This window comes from Pomacea canaliculata, linkage group LG5 (assembly GCF_003073045.1).
Source record: "Pomacea canaliculata isolate SZHN2017 linkage group LG5, ASM307304v1, whole genome shotgun sequence".
In the NCBI taxonomy this organism is placed as follows: Eukaryota; Metazoa; Mollusca; class Gastropoda; order Architaenioglossa; family Ampullariidae; genus Pomacea; species Pomacea canaliculata.
The window spans coordinates 12,950,408-12,968,935 of NC_037594.1; the positions used below are offsets into that span (position 1 = coordinate 12,950,408).

The 18,528-nt window shown below is 37.6% G+C and overlaps 1 protein-coding gene across 1 annotated transcript; it reads left to right on the forward strand.

The window, feature by feature from the left end:
• Positions 1 to 2: 2 nt before the first annotated feature.
• On the forward strand, positions 3 to 18,493 carry LOC112563971. The gene is given in 20 exon segments (XM_025238461.1): positions 3 to 278; positions 711 to 809; positions 3,017 to 3,102; positions 4,199 to 4,315; positions 4,682 to 4,918; positions 5,618 to 5,738; positions 5,962 to 6,072; positions 6,319 to 6,741; positions 6,743 to 7,530; positions 7,976 to 8,135; positions 8,274 to 8,986; positions 11,363 to 11,540; positions 11,953 to 12,145; positions 12,473 to 12,639; positions 12,990 to 13,327; positions 13,330 to 13,865; positions 14,365 to 14,555; positions 14,877 to 15,005; positions 15,735 to 15,805; positions 16,735 to 18,493. Coding segments are annotated over 20 exon segments (5,403 nt in total). The 5' UTR covers positions 3 to 235; the 3' UTR covers positions 17,437 to 18,493.
• The last annotated feature ends 35 nt before the right edge of the window (positions 18,494 to 18,528 follow it).

Sequence of the window (18,528 nt, forward strand, 5' to 3'; positions counted from 1 at the left end):
TGCTCATTGGTGTTCTCAAGGCTTCGCTGGCGAGTCTGTTTTTTTAATATCTTTTATTTTATTGTATGAAATGGTTCTGCTAAAGATTTCATCAAAAAAAGTATTTTGTAAGGACTTATTTGTTTCCAGGATAACCAATTCATATATAAATGATTTTCTCCCTTCAAATTTTGAGCTGTCCTCGATGACTAAGCGAGACGAACGTTGCTAACACAAGCAACATAGGGACGCACTCATGCATGCCTGGAAAACAGCCGAGTCATCAAGTAAGAAAACACGTAAGTGCTCAACATCGATGGTTTATACGTATTCTCTCTCTCTTTATCACTGTCACTCTCTCTCACACACACATACTCAGATTGCTAATTAATATGTTGAGCGAATGTCGAGGAATATATTGCACGTATACATGTGTTCTATAGTCACTTAATTCATCTATAAATGTGCATAGTATGCTATCTTGTAACCTGTACCTTATTTGTATCATATATTGCCCTCACATTGTGATATGGAAGATATATATATTATATACAATGTATTTTGATATAGTGATCGAGATAATTGATATCTATATATATATATGTGTGTGCCTTGACTGATCTGGTCGATTAATTGATTGCACATATATGTAGATGGACGGCTGTTTTACTCTTCTAATAAACAAATCAGTGAGGGATGTAAATGATATTTATGCTTCTCTGTCATCAAAGAAATGGAGAAATACTCTCACGTGCTGCAAGGTTGTTTGAATGACCTGCCACAGGAAGAGACCAACACAGTTCGTGTCTTTTTTAGTTCAACATTTACTGGTGAGCGCAGTTAAAGACCTGTACTTTGTGCACATAACTTAAATTAATTGAATATAAAGGTCTGAGTTATCTCCCCCCCCCCCACTTCTACAGCTCCCCGCAGTCTCTGCTTGACCGCACACTCAGAGCTAAATTTTGGGAAGCCAACCGCTAAGTGAAGAAGTCTGTCAGGGAGGACAAGAGATCGACGCTTCTCCCATGAACTGACAGAGGAAGCAGAGGCAGCAGCTACACAGGGAAACATGAAGCGACTATACGAAATAACACCAACTCTGTCAGGCAGGAACAGTAACCCAAACAAGCCGGCGAAAGACAAAGACGGCAAGACCAAAACAAACGATGCAGGACAAAGAGACCGCTGGAAGGAACACTTCGAAGAGATCCTGAATCGACCTCGTCCACCATCTTTACCTGAAATACCACCAGCAACTGAACAACTTCACAACACCAGCCCTCCCACTAAGAAATCATCAAAGCTATCAAAAGCATGAAAAGTGGCAAAGCAGCAAGCCCGGATGGCATACCCCTACAAGCACTAAAGGCAGATCCAGAAACAACAGCAAAAGTTGTACAGCCCCTCCTACACAATATCTAGGTACAAGAGCTAGTAACAACAGACTAGAAACTAGGCCACATGCTTAAGTTACCAAAGAAAGGAGACCTCTCCCTGTGCTACGACAGTTGGGGATCATGCTGCTCTCCAACCCCAGCAAAGTCCGACAAGGATAATTCTAGAGAGACTGAAGAAGGCACTAGACAAGAGACTGAGACCAAAACAAGCAAGGTTTCGCTAGGATGTCATGCATTGACCACATTGCCACCCTCGTATCATCATTAAACAGTCTATTGAGTGGCAGTCCTCCCTCTATATAACTTTTGTGGATTTTGAGACGGCATTTAACGGTGTAGACAGGGACTTCATCTGGAGGAGGATGATCCACTATGGCATTCCACCTAAGCTCATAAAATATCCAGGGGTTGTACGAAGACTCGTCCTGCCAAGTTATCCACAACGGCAAACTCCCTGAACCTTTCGTAATGAAGACTGGCGTAAGAGAGTGTTCAATATTTTTACCAACAGTCTTCCTGATGGTCATAGTCTGGATTATGCGCAAGACAACAACAGTTGTATTCAGCGGACCTTCACCAAACAGCTAGGGGACTTGGACTTTGCAGATGACATTAGTCTCCTATCTCATCGACAGCAACATGCACGAGCCAAATAAAGTAAGCAGCAGAGGAAGCAGAGAAGACTGGCTTAAATGTCAACAGAAAGAAGACCGAGTGATGAGAACCAACAACAAGCAGGAACTCCCTATCCAACTTCAAGGAGAGAACATCCTAGAAACAGACCACTTCACGTATCTGGGGAGCATTGTCAACAAGGACGGTGAACGGATAATGAAATCAAAAACGGCATCAACAAGGCCAGGCATGCTTTCAACAGCCTACGCCTCATCTGGAACACCCAAGCATTATCCTTCCGCAGTAAGACCCGCATCTTCAACACCAATGTGAAGGCAGTCCTACTGCATGGTTCTGAAACCTGGAGAGTGACAAACACCATCAACAACAAGCTCCAGACCTTTACCAACCGATGCCTACGCAATATCCTGGGAGTAAGATGGCATGAAAAGATCTCCAACAGCAGCCTGTGGAAAAGAACCAACCAGAATGCCACTAGCCAAGACACCAAAAAGCGCGAATGGGGCTGAATAGGACACACCCTGCACAAACCAGCTGACACCATTGCCAAGCAGGCACTTGACTGGAACCCTCAGGGGAAGAGGAGAGTTGGGCGACCAAAGCAGACTTGGAAAAGAACAGCAGAGAGCGAGGCAAAGGACTACGGAACCACCTGGGCCCAACTGAAGGGGGCTGCCCAAAACCGAATCCGCTGGTGAGGTATTGCTGTGGCCCTATGCTCCTCGAGGAGTAAAAGAATAAACTAATAAACTCTTTTTTTTACACTAATGTTTATTTTCGATCTTGATGTGTCTATTATAGGTAGAGATGCGCTTATTTCCTCCATTATTCCAACAAAAATAGTGTTATATCAATAAGCACTAAAGCAATCCTAGAAACTTCAAAATTACAGTGTGTTAAATCTGAACGTTTAAGTTAAATGCTTAGAGAGATCATTGTGCATCTATATGCGTATTTACACATGTGTCTGTGAACACTTGCATGTTATTTTTTTTTTTCAGACATGACCATTGAACGGAACGTGTTAATGAAAGATGCTGTTCCGTACTTACGAGATTTCTGCAAGAAGAAAGATCTGGACTTTCAGGTACTCAGTTTTTATGGATTCATCATTCTTCCAATAATTTTTTTAATTCATGTTATTATAATAAAATATTACATGTGTAGCCGGACTGAACACGTTCATCGCTATAAGGCTGACACTGCGGCCACTAGGGCCAAATGAGTCCCTTCCTCTTTGTTGTTCCAGGGAAGAGAACGGAAGTTCCCTAGAAGAATTTTCGGTATAAATTGTTAACTCTCGTTCGTCGGGTGCGTTGTCTAATCCATAACTCGCGTTGTGTTCTTTTTTCCCATTCACTACACATACACCCGCACTCACCTTGGAATCCACAAAAGACCCTGCTTTTTCCCAGACAAAAGTGTGTTTTCTACGGTGTGTCGGATCTTCATATGTGTTTTCTGTTGCTGTGTCACATCTACAGACAACACCAATCTCTCTCCCTCTAGTGATACACGTTCACCTCATTCACACAACGAGGACATACGTACGAGACACGCTAACATTTGTTTGGACTGACCGATACGCTCACACAGGTGAATATATAAGTTCAAAGATGCATAAATTTATTTACATAATTTACACATTCAACTACTATACCTACTCTAATCTGCCTACTTAGTCTACTAAAACCTAGCACCTATCTCGGTCCCACGGGTGGAAAAAGAAAGGTTTGAGTGACGTGAGCCGCTTTCCAGCGGGACCAAAACACCTTGCGGCAAAAAGGTGGTTCTCTCGTACTCAGCACCAAAGCTTTAATTACTGCTTTTCCAGGCATGACCAGCCACCTTTCGGTAAATCACGAACCTATTCACGTCCGTGGGTAAACAAATGCAAGCACCGAGCATTTATATACTATGGACGGTTAGGGTGCTACGTCACCCGGTCGCTGTTGTCTGTCTCACGCTGCGCCGCTCGCGCGATCAGTGATGCTGTGGAAAGGGGTGCAGGATGGAGGGAACAAGCATTGTGAGCGGCAGACGCTGCTCTAAACAAGAGCACCCATTACAAATGCAAGATATTAACAGATCTATAATTTTATTCCACCCTATTATTTCTACAGTCATTTGAAAATGTTTACAAACTAACATGAATATTTACAAAACCCAATACCTTCTTACAGGTAATAGATATGCGATGGGGTGTACGAGAAGATGCAGGCATTGAACACACTACTACAGACATCTGTTTGCGCGAAATCAAAAGATGTCAAGAAACATCAGCTGGGCCAAACTTTGTTGTGAGAAACTCTTTTTGAGATATTTTCGAAATCGTTCTTCTAAAATACTCATTTTCTCTCATTAATTAATATATATATACTTTACTGACATAATTTTCATATGTTATTACAGCACATGACTTCAAAATGCCGACAGTCTCAATGTAGTAATATATATATAAATCTATATCTGTCAAAGTACATAAGATGTAAATTATTTTTATCTATATTTATACCGTGTATGTATTTTTGTTACAGTAAATGCTCTGGTGCTTTTATCATCATATCTTCTATTTTTAAATCTATCTGTTTTAATAAAGCATTTACATGTAAATGGATGTGGTGCTTTAGAAATAATTTTGTCAAATCATTACATTTCTCTCTTAGGCCTTTCTTGGTGATCGATATGGCAGTTGTCAACTTCCTAATACTATTCCTGTGACTGAATTTCGAACAATGAGACGCCTGGCATCATGGATGGACATAAAAGAATTTGCAATTGTTGACAAATGGTATCTTCTTGACACAAATGCTGTGCCACCAGTATACCAAATTCAAGCAATTACATCACTTTTACCATACTATTCTGATAAGAATCCCAGCAACAAACATCTTTGTGATCAGGTAATTAGGTCAAATCATTTCCTTTTATTTGTTATGCTGTTGAACACACTGAAATATCTAAGCATTTCAGTTTTCTTTGAGTAAGTGTTTTCAATTTACTTAGATTCTTGTGCCAAAGCAAAGCAAAACATCAAAGATAAATAGGTAAAAAGAAATAAAAGACTTCTGGTGGTTGGAAAGGGTGATAATATCAATAGTTCAGAAGGGTTGCAAATATTAGCTACTGATTGGTTCAGATGAAATGGGGAATTTTTCACAGGTGGCATATACATAAGGGGGAAGGCAAAAGAAGCACTCATTACTGAATTAAAAAATACATCAACACAGAAAATATGTAGGCTGTAAACTGTTGATGGGCTATTTAGTGGATGTATGTATATGTGTATATGGGAGGTAGGGTATGAGATGAGAGGTAGTGGTAGCAGTGAATGCAGGAGAAGACAATCTCCTCAACACCATGATGATAATGATGACATGGCAATGATGGTGGTAGTCATCATGATAATGATCAGATCAAATAAAAATTGCAAATGCATATGCATTTGATTTTGTAGTGGTGTGGACGGGGACAGCATAGTCAAAATGAACAACCAACATTTAACTGAACAAAGCTTAATCCTTAAACATGCTGACCAGTTTTGAGGTCATTTTATTCCATATTGTGTATTACATTAAAAACATACTCTGCATTTTTGACAGAACCACCAGATCTGGGAAAGAGAGCAGATTTCAATGTTGCGTGTACTGCGCATTGTGGCTGACAAAGCTTGTTCTCAAAACCTTATAACTGCTGATGCCTGTGAAAAGTATCATATTTCAGGTTTGTACTTAGGATAAACACAGACATGCGCACATATGCACACCTACTCATTCATGTATATGCATATATACACATGTGCACACACACATACCCCCTAATTTGTTCAGAGATTTTAAAAGGCACTCACTATGTTTTAAAACAAAATGATGCAATAATGTGTGATGAGTGCCATTGCAAGTCTACTAACAAGTAACTCAAAAATGTGTATGCGATGATTTTCCAGTGACCCATGATGAAGTGAAGGATGGGATTTTGAAATATGCTGATGCTGAAGATAAAGTGTTGGTTTTCTGCAGAAGTTTTACTGATATAAACTTAAAAGACAAACTTGTTAGTAAGTATTTCACTCAATGCCAAGACCCTTATCTTTAATTACTGATTTTTTAAATTTCCATTGATAGACCTACTTAAGGAAAGGCTTAGAGTAACTGTTCAAGAATGAAATGAAAATAATTCATATGTACTTAACAGATGATCTAATATTGATATATTTATGCACATTGTATATCTCATTCTTAGATTTATGTGTACATTTGTGTGCATTGAAATAAGCATCAATATCTGAAATCTGTTCCCTTAGAAAGATATACAGACTGGACAATGGAGGGGGAAATAGACCAAAAAGCACAGAAACAGCTCACACACTTGAAAAGCAATGAAGTACCAGAATGCTTGCCTTTCTCTCACATCATACAAAACACAATTCCTTGGACAAGCACTGGAGTAGATGAAGAAAACAACATTCATGCAGCTTACTTGAAAGATTTCTGTGAGACATTTAAGCACCATATGGTTGCCATGATTGAAAAATCTCTCCATACCTTTGCTTCTCAGGATTCAGAGGTTGCTGGAATGTACAAAGAAGTTTTGCACCACCTGCGCTTTTGTGCATTAAAGTGTGAAATATTTTGTGGGCGTGAAAATGAACTGGAGTATATCCACAACATATTGAATAAAACAGAGACACAGGACAGTAACAACTTTTCCAATGAAAGAAGATTATTTACAGGTTGAACAGAAGGCAGCAAAAGATGGAAATGACCAAGATGAAAGGACCCAACAAATAGAATTGATGGGAAAATTTTCCAACAACATAGGTACTACATTCTGTTATGGAGATTCATTTGATGATTATACATCAGATCCACAGAGGGACATGAGAGAAGAAAACATAGCCCTGCCCAAAATCCTCAGTTTTAGGAGGCCAGTTATCATTAATGGACCATCTGGCAGTGGAAAGACAGCACTGATGGCTAAAATTGTTGAGCTTTCAAAAAAATGGGTACCTAAGTCCATGTGTGTGGTTCGCTTCTTAAGCACATCAGCATCATCCTCCAACATTCGTGATGTACTGAGCAGTATTGTCAGCCAGCTTTGGTTTCTGTATGACATTAGTCCACCTGCAGGTCTGGAATTAAAGGTGGATTTTAACTACCTGTGCAGGTATTTGCAGGCTTTGCTGTGGCAAATCAAGAGTCAAGAACGACCACTGTTTCTGTTACTGGATTCTGTTGACCAGCTCCAAACCAGTGACTATGCCCACTCCATGTCTTGGATGCCTCGTATACTGCCCCCAAATGTCCACCTCTTTGTTTCCGTAGCAACAGATCACACAGTTTGCTGGTTCAACCTGAAAGCAAATATACCTTTTGAGAAGCAATTTATCAACCTTCAGTCACTGGATAGAGCAGCTGCAGATAGGATGATTCGAGCAATGTGTCATAAAAAAGGCAGGACTCTGAGTATTTCTCAACGCTCTCTTCTTTTACAGACCCATGGACAATGCCATCAGGTAAGAATGTTACTTTTGCAGCTTATATCATGCTATTTTTGCATCTTGCAGATGCTTTCAAACCAAGACCATCTTAAGGCTGAAGATATTCAGTGTGCATGGAGTGAACATATGGTCATGTTGCATGACAATTTTTTTTTTCTCTTTTTAAAACATAAACCCAAAATATCAATGCTACTTTGTCCAAATTTTGTGTGTGAGAAATAAGATGTAGTCATGCAACCCAGCTGAAATGTCTGCATTAACTACTCAATTACATCTGCCTCCATTCTCTTGCATGCTTTATCAGGAAAATTAATTAATTAAAAATCACACAAAATATAGTTTACACCAGTAAAATCTATTATCATTTGCTTCATCTAAAAGTTTAATATATATCTTCCACTTATCCATTCATCTGCATGATTAAATCAAATGTAAAACTGCTTTCATCCTTGAATTGCAGACACTCCATTTGAAGCTGATTACAGATAAGGCATTATCGTGGCCATCACATAGGTTGGCATGTGACCTTGAATTAGGTGCAACAGTGAAAGAAGCAATTGATCAACTTTTTGAGAATCTTGAAAAGAATCATGGACAGATCATAGTGTCTAAAGCCCTTGGTGAGTGATACTTCCATTAATCAGACTTTAAATTGGAATAAAGTGAGTTGTGATGAGCGTGCATGGTGCATCAGACTGAATGCTAAAAATTATTGCATGCAAATGCTACTTGTTCACTCCCATGAATACTTTTCTTAGGCTATTTGACTCTGGCTGACCATGGGCTGACAGATGGAGAGATGGAGGATATTTTGTCACTAGATGATGAAGTACTCCAAGATACCTACATTTATCACTTACCACCTGATTCTGATGTGATACGACTTCCTCCCAGCCTTTGGATCCGCATAAAAAATGACATCCATGAATACCTCACCTTTGAGCAAACTCGCAAAGTTAAATTCTCCAAATGGTATCACCGTCACTTCAAGGAAGCTGCCATCAGACGCTACATCACAGACAAAACCCGAGTTCAGATGCACTGTGCTATGGCTGAGTATTTCCTGGGAACATGGAGTGATCAGCCCAAGCCTCTGGAACTGTACAAGGGGAAAAAAGCCAGCTATCCTAATTGCCTGCGTGGAGTCCCTTCTCAGCCACTGCAGCAACCTGGGGAGCTGAGGATCTTCAATCAGCGTAAACTTCAGGAACTTCCACATCATTTAACTGAAACTGAAAACTGGGAGGAATTTCACAGAACCATAGCCTGCAGCTTAGAGTGGCTTCTGGCAAGCTGCCAGACCATAACAGCTACTGTTCTTTTAACCCAGTTCCGAGCAATGCTCCAGAAGAGTAAAGATAACAAGAAGGAAGGAATGCAGGTCTTCGTGAAGGATGTGCAGCAAGTATACAATATGATCATCCTAGGCATTGATCACATTCGTAGAGATCCCATGAACTTGCCCCTTCAGGTAAGGAAATTCAGCTGACCATTTTTCTTTTATAAAATGAGTTTTCTTAGCATTATTAAAACAGACTTTATTTTCTCATTTGTACAAGATTAATAAAACCAGGAATAAAACTAGATGTGTGTTTTGTCACTGACATTCTTTTCTTATATGCTCTGTTGCTGATTAAGTTTGCAGATGATATGGTGTTGGTTGCTCAGCTCAAGGACAAAGCCTTGCTGGCAAGCTCTTTCCTTTCTGGTCAAAAAATGAAATTCATGGTTTGAGGAAAGCATTTTGGTGCTCAGTGTTTCTAAAACTAAAGAATTGGTTTTTGAAAAAAGGAAACATCAACCTCTCCATATTCTGTGGTCATTAGCAGTGAGATAGTAGAACAGGTGCGTACCTTTGCACAGTGCTAGACAGCAAACTGTCCTTTCATGAAAACACCAACATCATTTCTAGGAAAGCATATCAGCTGCTATTCCTGCCAAGGCAACTGGGGAATTTAAAGGTCAGCAGCCTTATCCTTGAGTCAGTATAATACAGCCATATTGAGAGCATTTTAATATTCAATCTGTGTGATTCAGCCTTCTTTTCATCAAGGATAAAACTTGTTTGATGAGTGTGGTCTAGTCTGCTAGCAAGATCATTTGCTTTCCACAACAAATATTAAGAAATATATAAACAGTAATAATAGTAATAAAAAAGGGATTTATGTAGTGCATGATCATACTCAAGTAGGAGCATGCTCAGTGCTTGAGACAAGAATGAGACATGGATAGCATAACACAGCATGGAAGAATAAACAACCACGCAGACACATAATAAAAGACAAACAGAGAAGATTCAAAGGGGAATCAGGAAACAAACAGTAAGGATTAAGAGTTTTATAAATCTGCAGAGGAAGACAAGCAGTTGGACTAGTCAACAGATGGGAAAAGTGGTTCCCAGTCACTTAATCCCCAGACACTTCATCCCCGACACTTCATCCCCGACACTTCATCCCCTAGACTTTTAATCCCCAGACACTTCATCCCCAGACACTTAATCCCTAAACTAAATCCTTAACTATAAAAATTATGAAGTCAGCGAAAAATTTAATTGAAATTCAAATTCAAATCATGCTTTTAACTTCAACGTCATTTGAACATCAACAACATTAGTTAAAGTTCATATAAGCTAGTAAATTTAATGTTCTTCAACAATATGATATGAAAATTGTTCTTGAGTGTTGGGGATGAAGTGTCGGGGATTAAGTGTCTGGGGATGAAGTGTCTGGGGATTAAAAGTCTAGGGGATGAAGTGTCGGGGATGAAGTGTCTGGGGATTAAGTGACTGGACACCGGGAAAAGTAAAAGAAAGGGTTAGAAGATGGACTAGCTGTGAGTGGATTCTTGTTAGGAAAAATGTTCATAGAACAGATGTGTTTTTAGTGCACTTTTACAGAATTTAATGGTGGGTAGGTGGCTGATATTGAAGAGAATTATCTGGTAAAGAAGATATGTTGTTTTGGCTCTGTGTACATATTTTACAATGCATAGTTTTACAGCGTAGTATATCTCTTTGTGTATGGTGAGTCTAGTCTTTTGCCAAAAACATTTAGCTTGCCAACAAGTTTGCTTCATGTCTTTGAGTTTGACATGGATCTGTGAATACCAAAGTATACATTTTGGTTGAGGTATCAAACATCAAGATGCTGGGGCATAGTTATCAATAACTTTACACAGAATACAGTCAAGTTGATCTACAGATGGTGGCTGGTGCAGCCCTCTCTGCAATTTTGATCTGAAAGCTTGTTTATCAAGCTCTGAATTTTTCTCCTGGTTAATGGTCTCAGTTGTTATCTAGCAACAACCTCTGTATGTATGTCAATGGTGATGTCACACTCTTTGGGCAGTATTATTATCCATGTCTTACCTATCTATGGTTACCTGCTTAGTACATCATGGTTGTACGAGGTTAAAAGCTGCAGAGATGAGCATTTTAAATCTGAGTACACATAAGTGGTCAGTAAATAAGAAAAAATGGTTTTGCATTTTGCAGCTGTATTTGTTTTTCTTTCCTTAGAGATTAACTTAAAAAAAAATACACTGACCAAGGTCGGGCCCCCTTCACATCTGTGGGCCTCTTGTCAGGCCTAGGTGTGTGAGGTGTGACTGTATTTTGTTATAGTTTATTATTTATTGAAGCTCCTTACAAAAGAAAATTTCTGTTGTGGACAGAAGTAGATGACAATTAAGATCTATTGTACTGTATTGTATTTGGATGTCAGTATTTAAATTAAGTAGAAACAATAAAAGAGCCTAAAGAGGTTGCATTAGAATGTCCTCAGTAAAAAAATCAGGGATAGCCTAGACATCAGCTGCTGTGCATGACAAAGACTTTATCTGTTACCAGATTATTGGACAGCTAAGTCCAAGCTACAAGGGCTCAACAGGCATAGAAAAACTCATCCAGCAGTGTAAGGAATACTTACACATATCACCGCAAGCACTGATGGTTCCCCAGAATGCACACTTTCCTGCACCTGGTGGGCAGTTGTTGAGCAGCATCAACCTCCGCCTGTTTCTCATGGGTAATGGTCTCAGTTGTTAACTAGCAGCGACCTTTGTATGTCACTGATGATCAATGTCACACTCTTTGGACAGTACTATTGTCCATGTCTCACTGACCTATGGTCTTACAGTTGCTTCTAACCTTTGTCATGGTTCTTTGCTATTATAGCAAAAGAATCATCAGAGATTTGCCATTGTACTAAATGAATGTTGAGAAAAGTGTTAAAACTACCCATTAAAGCATCAGTCTTTAGAAGATGTACTTAAATTATTTATATCCATAATAAGCATTTTGTTGTGAATATACACGATCACAAACAATCCCTTGCTCTACTTTAAACTCTGAACTACTTCAAGAAAAGTATCAGAAATAACAAAATAACAAACCCAGTATATGGGTAACAAAGTATTATTTTGTGTTCCTTATGTAAGGTGAAGATCGGATGTTGGGTCCATCTATATGTGCCAATGAAGAAAAACAGCTGTTGCATGCCATAGAGTGGTCACTAAATGGCAAACCTGATAGCATCCTCACACTTGACTACGCAAACTCATGTACCATTGTAGCACGAGAAAAACTATCTTCCTTTGTGCATTCTCTGAACTATGCAGGAGCAGAACATAGGTATGCTTCTATATTTTTCTTCTTGATATCCTTGTTATTTTCAAGAGTATATATTAATTTTAGCAATTACCATGCTTCTAGCATGTAGCAGTTTGCTGGTCAGCTTTCAATGTCTGTCAGTATGAAGTTAATTAACAAATGCTGAAATGTTCTGATGATATTCCAAGAGAACCAAATAAACTCTCAACACCATTTTGACACATAAGACAAATTTCTTTTTCCACATTACCATGAACATTGGTGTTTCAGAATGCAAGGCTTCAAAAATTATCAATACTTATCTCCTCCTACCTAGAAAAGAATAAAACTGCATATTCAATTTTACAGGTTTCTTGTAATGAAGATCTATGAAGTCAAGTCTAAATATAATGCAGACTTTGTCTACCAGTTACTTGAAGGAAGTACCCTGATGCCTTTCACGTTTGACAAACTTGTGTCAGCAATGAGTGTTGCTTCACATGGATTAAGCATTGCTTTTGCCTACAAGCAAGAAAGTAACTACTTCAGTTTCAAAATCTGTATCCATTCAATTGATCGAATTCAACATTATTTTACAAAAATTTAGGGGACAGTGAAATCAGTTCTAAACTAATATTTTTGTTTTAGTACATTATAAGCAAAGAGATCAAGACAGCTACTTTTTTATGATACATTTGTATGACCAATATTAGTCATAAACTGTCATATATAATTTGCAGTATAAAAGATGTTAAGTAAAAATCCTTTTGGTTCCCGTTACATTAACAATTGTTTTATAATTTTGTTTCTTTGTATAAAGATCATTATTGATATCATTGCAACTGATTTATCTCCTCTCTCTTTTTAAATTTCTGCACAAAACAAGCTCAAGTCCAAATAGGAACACCAGACACAAAGACCCTCACCATTTTAGTGAAACACCGTATCAACACTGACAACATAGTGGCTTTGGCACATTTTACTTCAGACAGCAGTGCTCTGGTAATTGTGGACTCCAAATACAATATTCTCGTGTGGTATGAGTCACAACAGAGAGTCTTGCCTGTAGGAACAAAGTCAGAAAGACAAATATATTTCCATAATTCACCACAGCCACAAGATTACCTCATAACCAATTCAAATTTGTTGTTATACTCAACCAAGTCCTACAACCATCCAGGTGTGATTGTTTTGGACATTGCTACCAGAAAAGAAAACTTTCTTTAGTCAGTGAAAAGCTAAAGTATTCCATTAACATTATGCTGCTAGACAAACACCAACAGTTTGTCTTGGTAGGCACCACTGAAGAAGTAATTTCAAATGGAAATGTCAGAAAGCCTGCTTTGCTATGGAGGCTAGATGATGGAACTCTGGCATCAGAAATCCCAAACAACAGTGCCTGGAACACTCTGCAGCTGACTGGAGATGATCTGATCATATGCCTGGCCTGTAATACTCATGATTCAGTGATACGTATCCTGAGCTTAGGTCCTCGTTCCAAGCTGTTTCCCACTGCTGCAGTCATCCAAGAGCTCAGTGACCACAACAAGCCCATCTTTCAACTTTTACCTTTGCACAATGGCAGCCTTCTCATTTCTGCTAGCACAGATAACACCATCAAGGAGTGGGATCTAGAAAAAATTCTAAAAGATAGTATCTCTGAAAGTAGTATGAAGGAAACCATACCAGCACAAGATGCAAAAACTACAACTGACATCAGTATGGAATCCTTGGGCAAGACATCCTGCATTGTTGTTACCAGGTTGGTCTGTTAGCTTATTGGAGTACATTCAGTATTTCATTTCAACTAGTATTTAGCACTTTTATGGCTAGCATACAGGATCGAGTTATTGTGTAGGCAATCCTTGCTTAGAAAATGTCAAAGTTACAGACATTCGTACTTACAGTTATAATTTGTACAGACCACAAATCCTGTTAATTTAGAAGTCCAGTTTACCAATGGTTCATAGTAAACTGATTTGTTACACTATTATTATTGTGTTTAAGATGTTTTATGGTATTTGAAGTGTTTCTGAAAAGTTTATGTTTAAAAGGTAAGAAATGTGATGCTATTTCTGTATTTCAATGATTTAAGCATCAGACTTTAATGTTTCATAAATTCTTAAATAACATAAAATTCATCTATGAAATTTGTTGTTGATAGATAAATGACAATTATTTTATTTCTTAATATTGATTGATCACTATCATGTTTATTGTTCTAATTGTTCTCCTCAATTACTTCCTGAAACCCGTGAAAGAGATGAGGAGCTAGCATTCTTCGGTACAGAAAATGGGGCGGTAGCATTCTGCAAACTGGAAGATAGAGCTGACCATGTCATCACTCTTGTCTCTAATCTGCCACCTGTTCATTTAATGTGCCAGACCAACAGTGGTGATAATATTATTGTTGCTGCGGATAGCACTCTTGCAGTCTTCAAGTCCACAAATGGTAGATTCCATCAAATTTCTAAGAGAACACTTGGTCTCTTGAAAGAAATTTTAATATTTTGTTATTTGACATTTTTTAAACTTTATTTTGTGGATAAATGTGCAGACTAAGAGAGTCCCATGTATTGTTCTCATATTAAGTTTTTAAAATACAAAAAATGTTTTAGCCATATGACAAACATATTACTATGTGTATTGATATGGTTAAGTTTTTTCTAATTGTAGACTTATCCTTTAACTACAAAGATTGGACACTGTAAAATGTATTAGAATTATGAAAATATACTGCAATTATGTCTCATTTTTAAAAATTAAATTTCAGGAGATATACTTTATAAGATACCTGCAGCCATGAAGAGTAAAGTGAGTTGTTTAGCAGAAGGAGGAGGTACTGCGGTTGCTGGTCATGAAGGGATGCAAGGCATAGCCCTTGTATGGAACGTTGTTACAGGTACAAAGGGGCACCCCTCCTGTTTGCAGTAAAAACATGGGTAATGATCGAGGACATCGCGCTTTACATGTCCATGTTTGTATACTGGGTAAAGGTAGGTTAAGGTCCCATAGTTTAGAGGTTAAGGGGGAAGCAACCTGTGTTTCAGCATGTCTAGGGTGGACCATGTGAAAGATGGAACTCAGCTCTGTCCACCACTGTCTTTTACTTTGCCTTATAAATCAAGTACCTATCACTGCTGAGTGAACAAGGAGAGTTTTTCTATACACTAGCCTGAGAAGGTCTCAAGTCCATGACCTTCTGCTCCAAAATCTACCACAGTAACTACAGGACTAACCTATAAAAATATATATATTTATATAATGTATTTCTTTTATAAGTAAATATTATTTAATTTCAAAAGATTTTTTACTTAATATGATCTTAACAGTTTTTTTTTTTTTGCCTGTTTAATAACCTACGTCATGTTACTGACAGTGAAATAACTTCTTTCTACATAGAAAGTAAACTACATTTATAGGATATATATATATACAGTAAACAAAACATTACTAGCACCTCAGACAATGAAGACTAACAATTATGCAAATGTCTACTACATCAATGACAGAAATAATTTTGGCATTCTCAATAAATTGAACTGAATTTTCAGACAAAATTTATTAATGATTGTAACTGTTATGGACAAAGAGCTAATTGTGAGAAATGAGAAGAGTTTGTTTTCAAAAGGTATGAAGATCAGAACATTGGAGTTCCTGTACTCCTTCAGCAAGACAGCTGTCAGTAAATGTGGCTCAAAGGTAACATCATTTATTCTCACTCTGAACATTACTTTTTAAGTAGTTCTCAAGAAAAGAGAACAATAAAATAATAAAATAAAAAACAATTTTAGAACAATAGAGGCATCATAAGCATTTTAAAACTGCTTAGTAATAATAATCATGAATGCAAAATTTGTAAAATGCATACTCGCACTCCTAAGGAGCATGCTCTTAGCGCCTAAACTAAACATGGACAGCATACGAGGGACAGAAAAGCAAATAACACAACTATAAAAGAATAAGCAACAGTACTAACAAAGAGTAATCAAATACAGAAAATTCAAAGAGGAACCCAATAAGAAGAACAAGAACTGAGAGTAACAAAATATTGCAAAAGGAAGACAAGCAAGGGTGTGAGAAAGGAATAGCATGGTGGGAATGGGTGTTAGGAGTATTATTCACGAAAGAAGTGCGCTTTTAGTTCATGTTTAAAGGATTCAATAGTTGTAGTTTGTGGATATGGAAAGAGAGAGAGAGAGTTCCATTGTTTTGCTGCACAATAACTAAAATCCTGTGGCCATATGTTGTTGTTCTGCTTGTTAAATGAATAAATTTATTTTAAAATTTAACTTGTGCAACATTTGCACAACTCTTTACACCAACTTTTTCTGTCATTTTGATATGGAGCAGCAATTTTATTTTAGTACTATAAACATGATTTACAATAGAAAAATACTTAAAGTAAGGTTTGAAAAAGCTCTCATATCAAAGCAAAAGTTCTATGTATAGATACACGTTTTATATATATATTAATGTGCAATTGTAAAAGCTATAGCAAAGATAAACATGAAGCACATAAATCACCTTGTGTTAAACGAGACAAATTTAGAAAGATGCCTCTTCAAATGCAAAGCACAAGTACTGTATTACAAATTAGGAATGTTTTAACTTTTATGATCATATTTCAGGTTGTAGTGCATATGTTTGAGTTCCCAATAGTGATGGATGTGATCACTGAAAACTCTGGACATAATGAGATGCAAATTTCCATGGAGAATATGGACATCATGATGAGTGGTTGCACCTGTATGTGTGTCAGTCCTGATGACACCCTTGTGGCCGCCTGTGCAACAGATGGCAGTATTCGTGTGATAAGCATGGATAACCGTTATCTGCATCGCATGCAAAAGCGCTCCAGTGCCATCTCAGCCACATTTTCACCAGACAGCAGACATCTCCTCACAGGTGGCTTTCGCTCTATCTACATGTGGAACATGGGCAGTGGGCAGCTGGAATGCAAAATGACCCGACACCAAGACTTTGTTACCAGCTTAACATTTGCTGTTGATGGGCATTGTCTGATTTCAACATCTTTGGACATGATGATAGTAGTGTGGGACACTGCCACTTGCTTGTCTCTTTGCACAGTGAGAGCTCACTGCCAGCTGCATTCAGTTGGACTTACCCCAGATCTTTCCTACTTGGTCTACATGCCTGAAAGGGTGGCCTCTCTGGCTGTGCTGAAGCCTAACATGGCTCTAAAAAAGTGTTTGCTCCACGGAGAAAATAAGGAAGTCTCTAGGACTCTGGAGCAAGCTCAAGCTTTTGCCCTGGCCTTTTCCAGTCAGCCCATACAAACAACCACCAGTTCTGGTTGCATAGCTTCTTGATTTTTTGAATCTCCTACATGAACATGCCTGTATAGACACAACTTTATGCAAATACATTGAATGAAATAAATGTTTAACATCCACCTCTTCAGTTTTTAATGAAAGAGTACTCATACATGTGACATATATGTCTTAATCAACAGATATTTCTTCTTCTCAGGCTCGTAATCTTTTCAATGACTTTGTTCGCTAATTTTGCCAATCAGTTTAAGCCTCCTATTGTAAAGTGCAAGTTTTCATTTATTTTATATTTTTAAAAGTACCAGAATGGGTAAAGTATGAATTAACAGTGAAAATGACATCGGAGATTTATCACAGATTTTGCTTCAACTATAACCATCACATTAACAAACTTTCAGGCTACCAGTTAGTTTCATTATCATTTTATGAACACTGCTTTGTATGATCATATTGTGTGCTAATAATTACTACTTTTTTAGGTAAAAGCCTTTCATTATCTTAAAAAACAAATCACCAAATCTTACCATTAAGGTTGTTCACATTGCAGTAGAAGTAGCAGATTTTATTACTGAGACTTAAAAACCTACCATTGCTGTTACCTTGAAAATTTCAGTACATATATTAAGCAAGTAATATACATATTGCTATACTCATAACACATCTGTAATTTTATTTTTAGCTTTGTACATGTTACTATATCTTGTAAAAATGTACTTGGTTTTACTTTTTTCCCCCTGATAAACATTTAAAATATATGCATCTTTTGTTATTTCAAGCATGATGGCATTTGAGTGAGAGAATGTGTTGGAAAAGTTAAATATGCATGTACTTCTCTGTCATTTTGTAAATAAGATTAGCTCCTCCTAACAAGCACAGCTAACAAGACCTGTTCTCTCCAGTCAATTTTTATAAGAAATGTGATCTCCCTTGGTAAGAAAACTAACATTCCTCACTCTTGTATTTATGATTCAACCCCATATTCACTACTCAAGCAGCAATCAGATTGTTAGTGAAATGTCTAGTCTTCAATGTATTTAATCAAATTTGTCATTTAATCTTCAGTTTTTTTAAAATAGCTAAAAACTCTAGTCTTTGGGGTAGCGTCAGAATTTCTTGTCATTATTTTGCTTC